Below are 14,052 nucleotides of genomic sequence, written 5' to 3'. Positions count from 1 at the left end.
CATCCTTGATAAGGGCCCTCCACAGGATCCTATTCTACGTTTCCATATGACACTGAGCGGCAGAGTCTTAGAAAACTGGAAAAGCCTGAAACTACTCCAGGTGTAAAGAAGGACTTGAATGATAAGTACAGGCCCTCGGTTGTGGATTCAGAATTTCTGTCGAGACAGCCATCTCCATAAAATCTGGTTGTTCAAGCAGCCACATCAACCTCAAAGGCGGCTGCCGATCCCACAAACCCCTGGATAGGGATGACCTAAAGATTTAATGCCCTGGGGAAAAGGGTGTTTCTGGTGGGTAGCATGGTGCTAAAAGCTACTTGTGCCCTAGAAAAGTATTTATACACTTTATGGGAGGTTGTCGCAATGGCCGCGGAACACATTCCTGAGGGTGAGTAAAGGGAAGGCTTCTTCAACATTGTGCAGGATGGCAAAGATACTGGGCCTCATTACGAGTCCGACGGTAACCGCGGCGGTAAAACCGCCTGGTTACCGCCGGACTCGTATTACCATTCCGCCTCCGTGACTCCCGGAAATACCAGGGCATTACGACCCTGGTGTCCTGGGAATCCCGGAGGCGGAATGGTGTAAATCCCCATCCCCATTGAGTCCCACAGGACTCAATGGGAATGGGGACGTGGAAACACCGGCACCATCTCGTGATGGTGCTGGTGTTTCCACGTCCGCCTGCAGGTGGGAGGTGTTCAACCCACCAGGTCAGACTTGGCGGGAAGATCACCTCCCACCTGCAGGACTCGGGATCGGGCGGTCCGGAATTAACAGTGGCGACGGGTTTACTGCCACTGTTAAAACCCGACCGCCCCACCTGTAATGAGGCCCACTGTGTGCTAGTCTCTGCAGGCTGGTTTAGACACCTCAGATTGAGTTGGTCGTGCTATGACGGCAAGCGCTGTAAGGTTTGCATGGCTGCCCAAGTCAGGTTTTGCCCCAGACGTTCATTCGAGGCTGTTGGATGTGCCTTTTGATGCCTCTGTTGTTCGGTTCAAAAGCCGACGAGAGTTTGAAAAAGTTTCCCATTTCAAAAACAGCTCCAAAGTCATTGAGAGCAGCAATTCGGCAACCACACAAATACCATTCAGCCTCTGAGTCGGAGGGGGTTGGTCCTTTCTATCTTCGGTTGGAAGAGCGAGGGGACAAGGAGACTACCTCGTACTTCACAAGGACGTGGGGGTAGAGCTGCCCACACAACCTCTTCCTCTTTGCCCTTCTCAAACTTCACGTGACCCCTACGATGGCCTCTGAGTGCCCTGTGCTTTCGTAACTGGTAGCGCGGTCTCTCGGTGTGGGCAAATTCGCTCACAGACCCGGCTCGCTCTGAAATGCAGCTCGCGCTGCTTTCCTCCTACATTCTGCGCCCACTCCTTCTTTTGAACAGATTGTGTCTACGCACTGCGCGCCATGCTCAAGCTCTCCACTAGCGCTCCATACTCCAATTACGGAGCTGCTAAGGTATTGTGCTAATGTCTAATCACTTCCACATACAGTTACATGCTGCACATTTTATTCTACTTCATTTAATCATGTATAGCAATCTTGCTCGCAATGGGGCACTTATCTGCTCGAAGAGCAGCAAGAGAAGAGGAAAGGACCTGGGCAGGACATGATACACTGGGGAGGAGAGAGAGAGAGCCCGGATTGGTGGACACTAGGAGGAAAGAAGAAAGCTATTCAAGAGAGTGGACTCTTGGGAATTAGTAGTTCCATCTCATGAGGTTTTCACAGTTGTGTTTAAATAGTGTTTTGAAAAAAATGTATTTTGAAGAGCTTCTGAAGAGTGGCAATAAAGAAGTTGAATACAGAATTACCGCTTTCGGCTTTGACATAAAATTGAAGGGGTGCACAGGTATAAAAATAGATTTGGTCATAGACTGTGTTGAACAGCTTGGCAGCAGGCAAGAGTTGGGGATTGGTTGATGATTAGGAAACCCTTCAGGGTGAGTAAGGGCGAGTCCCTCTACTTTGATTCAAGGAAGGTGGTGCATAGCGGGTCGCTCTACCTAGTGTCGGAGGATGGTGGGAGGTGGAATAGGTGATGGGTGGCCAGATGTTGTATGCGTACAGGAGATGAAGGTACTTGAGAGGTGATGTAGATAAGTTAGTTGGTCAGTAAAGAAGGGGGGGAGATGGAGAGTGGTAGAGTGAGGCAGAATCAGTACAGCATTCAGCACGAGGATTGTGGTGATGATGGAGTGAGTGTCAATCGGCGCAGCATTAGGTCTAGGACTGTTCCCAGGAGATGGGAAGATTATGTGATGGAATAATGTATTAATATATTATATATTTTAGGATGAATAGGAAATGTACATGGTATTAGGTGTTTAGTGATGAAGATAAATATTAGAAATCTGTGCTTAGTGATTAAGATAAATGATATTAGAAATGTTATTAAAAAAAAATGGACCATTATATTGTCATCTTAAACATTTTGTTGAATTAAAGAGGGCATATGTTGTGATATGAAACTTGGTAGAGAGTTACGGTTGGGAAAGGGAGCTGGTGATGCATGGCGGTGCGGGCTCATTTCCGTGTGCTTACATAAATTAATGGTCAATTACCTTGAAGCAGCTCTGCCTCCGTACTATCATTACACACGGTCACAGAACCATTTACAAAAAAGAAATTTTTGCCACATCAGGAGAATTGAAGAGGGTGGCGTGGATATCATCTTGTACGTTTGGTCCTGGCTAGAAAAGGGAAAATGTGGACATTGCTAGAGCAATACTTCAAATAAAATTACAAACAGTAATCCCAAACCAATAATGCTGTGAAAAACATTATCTCAGATGGGATGATTCTGTATCCGAGCTTTAATGTGCCACAACTCTAGAAGACATCTTACAGGACTGGGCATTTACAGCTCCAGTACATGAGACGGCACGTCACAGAAAAGGTAGCTTTACAAATGAGTACATTGTTTTTAAAACAAGTGTGGTAAAGATACCCAATATAACCCACACAGACACAAATGCACTAATGTTAGATACATGGTGTAACATGTAATTTCATACTATTTGTGTGTCTATATGTTAGACATATTGTCGTGAGAAATAATTAAGTTAATTATTAAACACACATTTGCATAAGAAACGTGTACAAAGTAATTGTTTTGGTTGCATTTTAAAACCTTAAACTTCTCCATCTACTTTTATTTAGAGGATAGCGAGCTACGGAGAACTTTGCAGTCACTGGCCTGTGGAAAAGCACGTGTTTTGATCAAATATCCAAAAAGCAAAGAGGTGGAAGATGAAGACAAGTTCATAATTAATAATGACTTCAAGCACAAATTGTTTAGAATCAAGATCAATCAGATTCAGATGAAGGAAACTGTACGTATTGCAAAATATGTATTTTGTCATCTTAAATAATGTTTAGCAATATTATTTTTTCCTAAACTTTTATTTAAATCAACAGGTCGTGAGTACAAAAACAATCTTAGCTTTGAGTACAGTATAGTATTGCAATTTTGGGGAAACGTCCCCCAATTACACAAACTCGCTGAATCACTGCATAACACAGGCAGGAATTAAGTTCATCTCAGTCCAGCTCACAGACGGGAACATTGTTGCAACATGGGGGGGTTTAGCAACCATAGCAGGGTATTTTTCAGCTAAGTCAATGAATGGGGCCCACACTGAGACATACCTTGCATAGCGTCCATCGCACAGTGCGTGATTTTGTCTGCCACCAGTGTGTCCCAGATCCTAACCCACCACATCTGCGCCACTGGCCCCTCAATCGTCTTCCAAGTCCGGGCGATAACCAGTTTTGCTGCTAATAGGAGATGCCCTATCAAAGTAGCCAGTGAGCCAGTTAGGGGGAACACTCCACCCACCGTATCCCCCAGGATCACCACACGTGGGTCAGCTGGTAGGTCCAGCCCTGTGATCGCTTTTATCTTTGCCAGCACTTCCTTCCAGTAAAGACCCATCTTGAAGGGAGGTGGTACAGGGTGCCCACCTCCCTGCAGCCCCGCCAATAGGTGGCCGGGTATCTTCGGTCCATGTGGTGTAGCCTCTCCGGGGTAAGATACCACCTATAGCAAAATGTATAGGAGCATTTCCTGTCCGTAACGCACCAGGAAGGCTTTAGCATCCGTCCCCATATTCGTAACCACTCCTCATCTTCTATGGGCCCCCCCAGATCCTCCACCCATTTAGACATTTATGGTAGGCGGGTCACAGGGTCACCCGTGTCCAGAAGCTTATACAGCTTAGGTCACCCCCCCCCCCCTGCCCCACCACAGGTCTATTCTGTAGTGTCAATTCCAGGGCAGAAAGAGTTCTCATCGCCCCCTCCCTTGTGTGTGGGTGAGAAGCCCAGTGCCTCAATTGGGTGTATCCGAAGCATTCTGTTTCTTGTATATTGAAAGCGAGTTTACATTCTTCGAATGACAATGGTTTTTAGTCTTTGTATGGCTTCTGTATACATTCCAGGCCACCCTCCCATCTACGAAAATCCACCCCACCACACACTGGGCGAAAGCCTGGGTTATGCCACACTGGTGTAAGGGGTCCCAGCCCTCTGCCTATTCCCCATCTACGAAGCGCCCTCCCTATGTAGTAGAGAGTACATTTAGTTGCTGCAAGCAAGGAGAAACACCCCTCTTGTCCCAGGTGTCTCCCCTCCACATAAGGCAGCTGCACCAGGTCAACCAGTGACTGGGCCTGTTCGATAAGTTTCTATTTTGGTGGAGAGGTATGTCTACTATGTGAGATCTGAGCAGCTAAATTATAACGGATCACGTCTGGGACCCCCAATCGTCCAACCCTTGCTGGCTTCAGTAAAACCCTCTTAGATATCCTGATTCTTTTGTTCCCCCAGATGAAGCCTAGAATCTCCCCCTGCAGAGTACGAAGGTCTGTGTCCGGCACCCTCACCGCCAGAGCCAAGCTCACGCAAAGCATGTGTGGTATCAAATTAATGTAGATTGCCGCGATATGGCCAAACCAGGAGATCTCCTGTTGTCCCAGCCTCCCTAAACCTGTCATTTCTGCAAGCAGCGGGGGAAAGTTGGTTCGAATCACCTCTGACAGTTTGCTCTGAATGCAGACCCCCAGATACGGGATAGAGTCCCGGGACCACTGTATGGGATTGAGAGCGTCTATAGATTCCCTGTCTCTGGGCCGAAGGCCATATCCAGGCCGTGTGATTGCCATAGTTCACCTTAAACCCAGAGGCCCGGCCAAACTCATCCAGCTCCCTGAGCACCGCTGCCAGAGAGGCAGCGGTATCGCTCTGTGTAAGCAGGACATAGTCCGCGTAGAGGGACACCTTAAAGTCTATTGTCCCTGCTGATCGAATGTGCCTGGCAAGCGGCTCCATGCACAAAGCAAAAATTAGGCGGCAGAGCGGGCAACCCTGCCTTGTACCTCTAGTGATGGTTATGCTGGCTGATGTTCCCCCATTCACTCATAGATGTGTGCATTGATTCTGGTAGAATGCCATGACCCAGTTAGTGATAAACGGTCCAAACCAAAAGCGTTCCAAGACCTTCCTTAAATAACCCAGTCTACTCTTATCAAAGGCCTTATGGGCATCCAAAGCGATTATCCCCAAGTCTAGACCCGATCTCACTCCCAGCTCCAGCAGTCCAAGTGTACGTCTCACATTGTCCTGCGCTCCCCGACCCGAGATAAATCCTGTGTGGTCCCTTTCACAGGCTCATCCTGCTCCCCACGATACCACTGCTCATCTAGCTCCCTCACACCGTCTCAGGCATTCCATGCACTCGGACGCAAATAATACACAAGGCAAAAAGCGATGTAATGTTAACACACGCACTAGGGCTTGGGAGGGCTGCATTCGGCTCTGCTCCTCCCAGTCCTGGCTCATACTTATGTACAATGCAGAAGCTACATATTATTCTCCTCCCATTAACCGTACGTATGAAAACATTCCCCAAACAGGGTGAAAAAAAGCACATTTTGTAACAGCAGATTGTCTTTGCATGGCAGCCTCTTAGCAGCCTTGGGACTTGAGCCAGCAGCTTCATCAATGTGTACATTCTCGAGGGAAGGCTGTTCATGCCTATTTTCATGGCTGTTCAGTTGTCAGGCCAGTCTGTATGCCAAACCAGTAGGCCAGTCTTCCTGCATCAGATGTATCTTGAGAAACCAAAGAAAGTGAAGAATCAGAAATGTAACCTGTAACAGTCCCCATCTATAAGCCTGGGCAAAATCGCCATCATTCGACGGGCCAATATTTTGGAGAATAGTTTCAAGTCCACATTGTTAAGTGTAATGGGCCTATATACGAATCGCACATGGTCGGGTCCTTCCCCGGCTTAAGCAGGACAACGGTCGCCAAGGCGCCCATAGACGGAGTAACCCTGCCAGACGCCAGGAAAAAATTAAACATTCTCCAGCATGGGGTCTGGCATGAATACACATGCTCATGAATATTCCCCGTCGTCAGGCCGGGAATACTCGGTATAGAAAAAAATCAGTATCAGTTTTGTTTCTGATCTGTCTTTCTTAGTAGTAAACAATCACTGGTCTCTGGGTCCTACTGCCCCCAGCCAATGACTGCCCTCTCTCTAAGCCCCGCCTCCGGCAGCCATCCTCAGATTTTTCCCGCACGTTCAAGTGGTGGGAGTCCTCGTGCTGTAGCCCTCGAGCTTTTGCTGCGTTTTGCGCTTTTTCAGGAGATTTTTCTCATTTTTCGGTTAAATAGAGCCTCAAGCTCCACCGTTTCTACATCCGATCAATGGGGATCCGTTTCGGAGTTTTCTACGCCCCTCAAGGGTGAAGATTTCGTCGAGTTACGCTTTTGGAGGATTCCAGAAGTTCCGAGGCCTACCCCGGACATGGCCCAGGAGAAAGGAAGCTCGACGCCCGGGGAGCTGTTCAGGACCTGCCCTGGATGCCAGCTTCAGAATGTTTTCAAGGAGGACGAGCATTCGTTATGCCTCTACTGTCTCCATGAGGACAAGACGCACAAGGAGAAGGACTGTGCGTTTTGTGGGAACATGTCGGAGCGGACCATGAAGGATCGCCACCTCTGTCTCGCCAACTGGCTGGAAGGGAAGGGCCCGTCAGGCGAGAAGAAGAAAAAGAAGTCCGAGCGGTCTTCTAAGTCCTGTGAGGGTGCCCTGGCGACGGGGGCCCAACAAAAGGCTAAGCACCGCGAGTCCGCGGGCACCGGGAGCGCCGAACGGTCGGGGTCCTTGGCTGCCAGGCAGGGCGCATCCTCCCCGGTGCCATCAGCCACGAGCCAACGCTCTGCTCGGGTAAGAGGAAGTCCGAGAACCCGGCGAAGCTTCTGGAGAGGCCCTGGTCGATCTCGATTCCGGCAGAGGGGGAGCGAGGCTCGGACCCTCACCCCAAGGTGAAGGCCCCAGGCGTCCAGAAGGTGACGATGGCCGTAATTCACCCTGCTAAGACCTCGATTGAGGATGTTGCTGCGGCCCTGGCTCAGCCTGTGGAGGCTACACCAGTGGAGGCGCCCTCAGGACCCAGAGTCTCCCTGCCACCGCGGAGGGAGTCATCTTTCAGGCCCATTGAGAAGACCCCCACGAAGTCCTCGTTGGAAAAGGTGGGGGAGGGGGCAGGTGGCATCGTGGATACGGACACGACCTCTGAAGAAGAGCTCATCGAAGTCGTGGAAGAGGCCCAGCCCATCGGGAGGGATCCCGACGAGGGCGACGACGAGAGCGACGGTGTCGCCGACAAGGCTCATCAAGAGCCCTCGCGCCGGTCGTTTCTGGCGCCGCAGGACACCTCGGCGGCCATTTTGTCAGCGATTCAGTCCTTATGCTCGTAGATAAGGACAAGGTTGCCCCTGAGCAAGACCCGACGGGGGAACCGGAGCCAGGACCTTCGGAGAGTTCACCGCATAAGAGGAGGACGACGCATCCTGCGCCACCTCTCCCACCTCTGCGGCCTGCTCTGCCTTCCACGCGGGCTACTACCCACGGGGATGATACAGGCACGGACACTGCTACGACAGGTACAGATAACGACGGAGGCGACAACAGGACGTGTCCCCCATCGTCCCCTGCTCGGGCGTCCCCGCCCGACGAGATTGGATCCTTTCATGCCATGATTTCCAGGGCATCCAAGTTTTTTCAGCTCTGCCCAGAAGAAAGAAGGGTTCCTTTACCAACGGCGCAAGGCTAAAAGGAAGACGGTCCTCTCCGTACCGCTTCTTGATGACATCTGGGATGAGGGGCTCGCCCTCCTCAAGAACCCTGCCACAGCGCCGGCAAAGAGGGACCGGTACGAGAAGAAGTACCGGGTCCCCGACGCTGCCCCCTTGTGCCTTCGGGCACAACCTACCCCGGATTCGGTCGTCTCGGCGGCGGCAAAGAAGAAAACTGGGGGGCATAGGCCTCGACATCAACTTCCCCGCCGGACGGCGAGGGCAGGAAGTTGGACACGATGGGACGACGGATCATCTCATCCGCAGCGACGACTATCAAGGCGGCCAACGCCCTGGCTATCCTAGCCCGCTACGACAGGGAGTTGTGGTTCAAAATCGCCCCCCTGTTAGACTTCCTTCCGGACGCCAAAAGGGCTGAGGCCCTTGAAATCCTACAGGAGGGGGAGATTGCTTCGGACCACGCCATCACGGTGGCAACGGACATCGCCGACACCGGTTTCCGTCAGTTGGGCAACAGCGTTTGCTTGAGACGACGAGGATGGCTCAAGGCCACGAATTTCTGCCAGGACGTACAAAACAAGGTTTTGGACATGGCCTTCGACGGGAACAACCTGTTTGGGAAGGCGGTTGATAAGTCCCTTCAAGCCATCAAGACAGACAGAGAGACTGCCCGGGCACTGGGAGTGCTCCAACGACGACGGCCGTCCTTTCGGAGCTCCGGAGGCAGACAAGGTGCCTCCAAGGGATCCGGCAGTGGCTCCTCCACTTACCGCCAAGAGGCAAGATCTTCGTCCCAGGAAGCCTACAGGGGACGCGGCAAGTCAGGTGGTGCCTGTCGTCGACAAGGAGGTCAAGGAGGCAAGGCGGCCTCTAAACAAGATTGAACCGACCGTGCGGTCGGGCCCCCGCCAAAGCACCCCGGTGGGAGGCCAGCTGGCGAGGTTCGTCAGCGTGTGGGAGTCCATCTCCACCGACCGTTGGGTGCTGGACGCCCTGGCCCAAGGGCACGCTCTCGAGTTTCAGAAGAAGTGCCCTCGCGTTCCACCCGTGGCCAGGAAGGAAAATCACGTCCCTCAACTACTGTTGGAAATAAGGGCGATGCTCAAGAAGGGTGCCATCAAGCTCGTCCCAAAGAGGCTTCGGGGCTCCGGAGTTTACTCAAGGTACTTCCTCGTAAAAAAGAAGACAGGAGGATAGCGCCCCATCCTGGACCTACGACGACTGAACAAGTACATCAAGGCACAGAAGTTCCGTATGGTCACCCTCCAGCATGTGCTGGGACAGCTGGAGGAGGGCGATTTCCTGTCGTCGTTGGACTTGGAGGATGCGTACTTCCACATCCCCATTCTAAAAAGACACCGAAAGTTCCTCAGGTTCGTGGTCCAAGGGCGGCACTACCAGTTCAAGGCCCTCCCATTCGAATTGAAGTCGGCACCCAGGGTGTTCACCAAGTGCCTCGCACCGGTGGCGGCACGGCTGCGCCTACAGGGGATCCACGTCTACCCCTACCTAGACGACTGGCTCATCCGGGCAAGGACAAGGGAGCTCGCCGTGGAGCACACTGCGAAGACCGTCCAGCTGCTCACGGACCTGGGATTCTCCATCAACTTTCCAAAATTCCACCTGGTTCCATCGCAAGTCGCCCTGTTTCTGGGAGCCAAGCTTGACACAGTGGCGCGGCTGGCCTCGCCGTCGGAGGCAAGGACCAGGACCATTCTGGGCAAGGTGCAGCATCTGCTGGCCACGGACCTGGCCCAGGGTAAGATCTATCAAGTCCCTCCTCGGGATGATGTCCTCCTGCATTTATCTGGTGCGCCTTTGCAGGCTTCGGATGAGACCCTTACAAGAGTTCCTCGACGGCCGCTGGATCCAGTCGACGGGCAGCTTCGAGGACAGGATCCCTCAACGAGACGTTCCGTCAGGCGATCCGGTGGTGGGGTACCTGCTCCCATCTGTCGGCAGGCACGGACTTTCAGATCCCAGCTCACCAGGTGACGGTGACGACAGACGCCTCCCTGGAAGGTTGGGGAGCACACTCCGGAGATCTTCACGCGAGAGGCCTTTGGCTCCCGGAGAAGTCTCTCCACATCAACATCTTGGAGCTCTGTGCGGTGTTCTGGGCCCTCAGGTCCTTTCTTCCATCCCTCAAGGGCAAGGTGGTGAGGATCTTCACCGAAAACACCACCACGATGTTCTACATCCAGAAGCAGGGCGGAACCAGGTCCCTGGCCCTATCCAAGGAAGCCCAGGATCTGTGGCATTGGGCCGTCGCTCAAGGGATGTTTCTGGTGCCTCTTCAACTGGCAGGAATAAAAAACACGATCACCGACTCACTCAGCAGGGAGCTGCGCTCGTGCCACGAGCGGGAACTACGCCAGGATCAAGTGGATCGACTCTTCCGACGGTGGGGCGAACCCCAAATCGATCTCTTTGCGACAGCGATGAATTCCAAGTGCCGGAGGTTTGCCAGCAGGTTCCCCCAGCCGAGGAGCATGGGCGATGCTTTCTCGTTCCCCTGGGACGGCCTATTTCTTTATGCTTCCCCTCCGCTGCCGTTGCTGCTCCGGCTCATCAACCAGCTCAAGAGGTCCCGGTGCAGGATGATCCTCGTCGCACTGGCGCGGCCGAGGCAGATCTGGTTCCCGGACCTTCTGGACTTGTCAACGTCCCCACCAGTCAAGCTGCCGACGGACGCAGACCTTCTCTCCAGAGAAGGAGGCGCCATTCTTCACCACAACCCAGAGTCGCTGAACTTGCAGACCTGGCTCCTGCAGCACTAGAGTTTGGAGGGTACGACATCCCGGCCGACTGCAGAGAGGTTCTTGCAAAGGCCAGGGCGTCCTCAACTCTCGTGCTATGGACATAAATGGAAGAGGTTCTCTGTCTGGTGCCGTGCACAGAAAATTAATCCTCTGTGGATTACGGCCCCTCAAGAGCTGCCGTACCTACTGTCGCTGGCCAAAGCTGGACTGGCTCACGCCTCCATCAAAATACATCTGGCTGCAATCTCCCGATATACCAGGACGACGGGACGGGCGTCCTTGTGGTCTCGTCGCCTGGTGAAAGAATTCATGAAGGGACTATTCCGATCATTCCCGCCGGTGAAGGCTCCTGCCCCGGCGTGGGAGCTTAATGTGGTGCTCACCAAGCTCATGGGGGGCCCCATTCGAGCCAATGCATTCGGCGCCTTTGAAGTTCCTGTCATGGAAGACAGCTTTCCTCGTGGCCATCACCTCCACATGACGAGTGGGAGAGATCCAGGCCCTATCTTGCAAGCCTCCATACTTGACTTTTCATGACACAAGGGTGGTGCTGAGGACACACCCATCCTTTATGCCCAAGGTGCCGTCGGACTTCCACCTCAACGAGCCCTTGGTGTTGCCAGTTTTCTTCCCGTCGCCTTCGTCGCCGGCTGAGAGGACTTTGCACTCGCTGGATGTAGCTAGAGCGCTGAAGTTCTACGTGGACCGCACGAAGAGTTTCGGAAGACGTCACAGCTGTTTGTGAACTTTGGGACTGTGAATCGAGGGAAGGCTCTCTCGAAGACTTCCATTTCCAGATGGCTCTCCAGCTGCATCATGCACTGTCACCGGTTGGCAAACCGACAGCTTCCTGGCCGTCCGAGAGCCCATTCGACCAGAGCGATCGCTGCTACCACGGCGTTCCTGTCTGGTGTGCCCCTGCTGGACATCTGCAGGGCTGCGACGTGGAGGTCAACGCACACCTTCACAAGATTCTACTGCGTCGATCGGGACTCCAGGGAGGAGTCCAGGGTCGGCCAAGCAGTGCTGCGCAACCTGTTCGCCTAAGGTGAGCCTGGTGAGGAGGTAAGCGTTGCTTAATGTTGAGTTGTTGTATTGCTTAATGTTGAGCCTGTTGCCACCTCCCGTGGTTGTGCATGTGTGTACTGCTATGTATTCTCTTATTCATGAGCATGTGAATCCATGCCAGACCCCATGCTGGAGAAGGAACAAGTTACTTACCTGTAACTGTTGTTTTCCAGCATGGGTCTGGCATGGATTCACATGCGAACCCTCCCGCCTACCCCTCTGCTGCTCTTCACTTGGTCATACTGCCACTTTACGTGCTACCAAATCTGAGGATGGCTGCCGGAGGCGGGGCTTAGGGAGAGGGCAGTCATTGGCTGGGGGCAGTATGACCCAGAGACCAGTGATTGGTTACTACTAAGAAAGACAGATCTGTCACTCGCCGTCCTGTTTGGCGTTTGTATCCGCGTTGGCGGTTACGCGCTGGTAGGACGTGCGGAGGTTCCGCTACGTGATTTTCTGTTACGCACCCTGCGGCCTAGTGGTTTTTCAACATGGCGCCGCTGGCGAGTATTTCTTTCCTTCTCTCCCAGCGATCGCCGCGTTGCAACCCCACTTCATTGCGCTAGCTCGCTTCCTTTGGGTTAACACGCTAGTTTTCCAGCCTCGACCGCTTCGGTCTCTTCTCTCTACCTTCGGTCCGCCTGCCTTGGACTGCCTTTCCGCCTCTCTACTTTCCTGCCTTACCTCCTCTCCCTACCCTCTTGTTTTGTTTCTCCCTCTCGGATTGCCGTCCTCCGCGTCCATTCCGCCCTTTCTGCCTTACCTTCGGCTTCACTTTCTATCTGCGGCCCTAGTTTACAGTTGGAGTTTCTCTCCCGGCTGGTTCTCCAGTGCCTTCCTTCCACTCCGGGTTCTTCTCTACGTTGGAGCTCCGTCTTCACCTGTTTTCAGCAGCTTCCTGCCACAAGAACGCCATTACCACTCCTGGCTCCGGATCCCCTCCAGCCGCCACACTCCTTGAAGGGTTTTTTCTGCCTTAATTGGCTTTTTCCCTTCGCTTTGTCTGGACTCGGGAAGGGGGCCCCAGGTTTGCTATACTTTAGCGTTCACTGTGGCTTCCTCTCGAGACAGATACGTTCTACATAAAAAGGAGAAGGATTATCTATCTCACCGACAACTGCAACTGGAGGATTTTGAATCAGGTGAGGAGAGTGGGGAGGAACGGGAATTAGCGGAATCTTCCATTTCGGACAAGATCAGAAACAAAACTGATACTGATTTTTTTCTATACCGAGGATTCCCGGCCTGACGACGGGGAATATTCATGAGCATGTGAATCCATGCCAGACCCATGCTGGAGAACACCAGTTACAGGTAAGTAACTTGTTCCATCCTACCAACGGGGGAACCAAAATGCTGCTGAATTTTTTGTAGAAGGGGGTCGAAAAATCCATCCGGGCCCGGGGTCTTGTTCTTTAATGATTTTATAGCCCACTAGGTTTTATTGGTGCTTCAATGCCCTCTTGATCCTCCTGCGTTAACCTAGGAGGCTCTACCTCTCAAAAGTAGCGGACCTGAGCCGCCTCCAGCGGGAGCTCCCCCTTAAATACTGCAGAAAAGGGTGCCTCCAAAATTCTCAACATATTGTCTCATCCCGCTGCAGCTCCCCTTCCCCATCATGCAGGGCCTGAATCGTGTTCCGGATTTGAAGTTTATGCAATTTGGTCACTAAGATCCGATTAGCCCAGTTCCCCTTTGCATAGTAGTATTGCCTGGTTTTCATTATTGCTTGGGCCGTTTTGTCTGCCAGGTGTGCTTCTAACTGTTTCTGGACCACCCACAGCGCTCGCAATGCTCTGTGACCCTGATTTCTTGTGTTCCTGCTCAGCTTGGCTAACCACCTTCTTGAGCCTCTCGCGAACCAGTCTCCTTGATCTAGTATATGCTGTAGTCCTGCTGATGAGTTCCCCCCCTGCAGCCTCCTCTTATCACAGCTTTCATGGCATCCCACACTGTATCTTGCAAGGGCCCTAACCCTTCCTTCTCCTTGAAATAGTTGGAAATTACTTCCCCTCTCCCTGGCCAGGATGGGATCACCGAGTCATAGTTTAAATGGGCGCATGGGTCCTGCGGGTCTATCTGTGACTACCAGTGTTACTGATAC

At 52.5% G+C, this 14,052-nt stretch overlaps 1 protein-coding gene across 1 annotated transcript in view; it reads left to right on the top strand.

The window, feature by feature from the left end:
• CUL4A (cullin 4A) overlaps positions 1–14,052 on the top strand; it is a 2,221,838-nt gene that overhangs the window by 2,082,443 nt on the left and 125,343 nt on the right. The window contains exon 18 of the mRNA XM_069637151.1: positions 3,172–3,344. Within this exon, the coding sequence (XP_069493252.1) occupies positions 3,172–3,344 (173 nt within the window). The remainder of the gene's footprint in view (positions 1–3,171; positions 3,345–14,052) is intronic.

The sequence above is a fragment of the Ambystoma mexicanum genome, chromosome 7p (assembly GCF_040938575.1).
Source record: "Ambystoma mexicanum isolate Mex_15411 chromosome 7p, UKY_AmexF1_1, whole genome shotgun sequence".
Taxonomy (NCBI): Eukaryota; Metazoa; Chordata; class Amphibia; order Caudata; family Ambystomatidae; genus Ambystoma; species Ambystoma mexicanum.
Note: the sequence above shows the minus strand (reverse complement) of the source record. Positions and strands in the feature narration are given on the sequence as shown.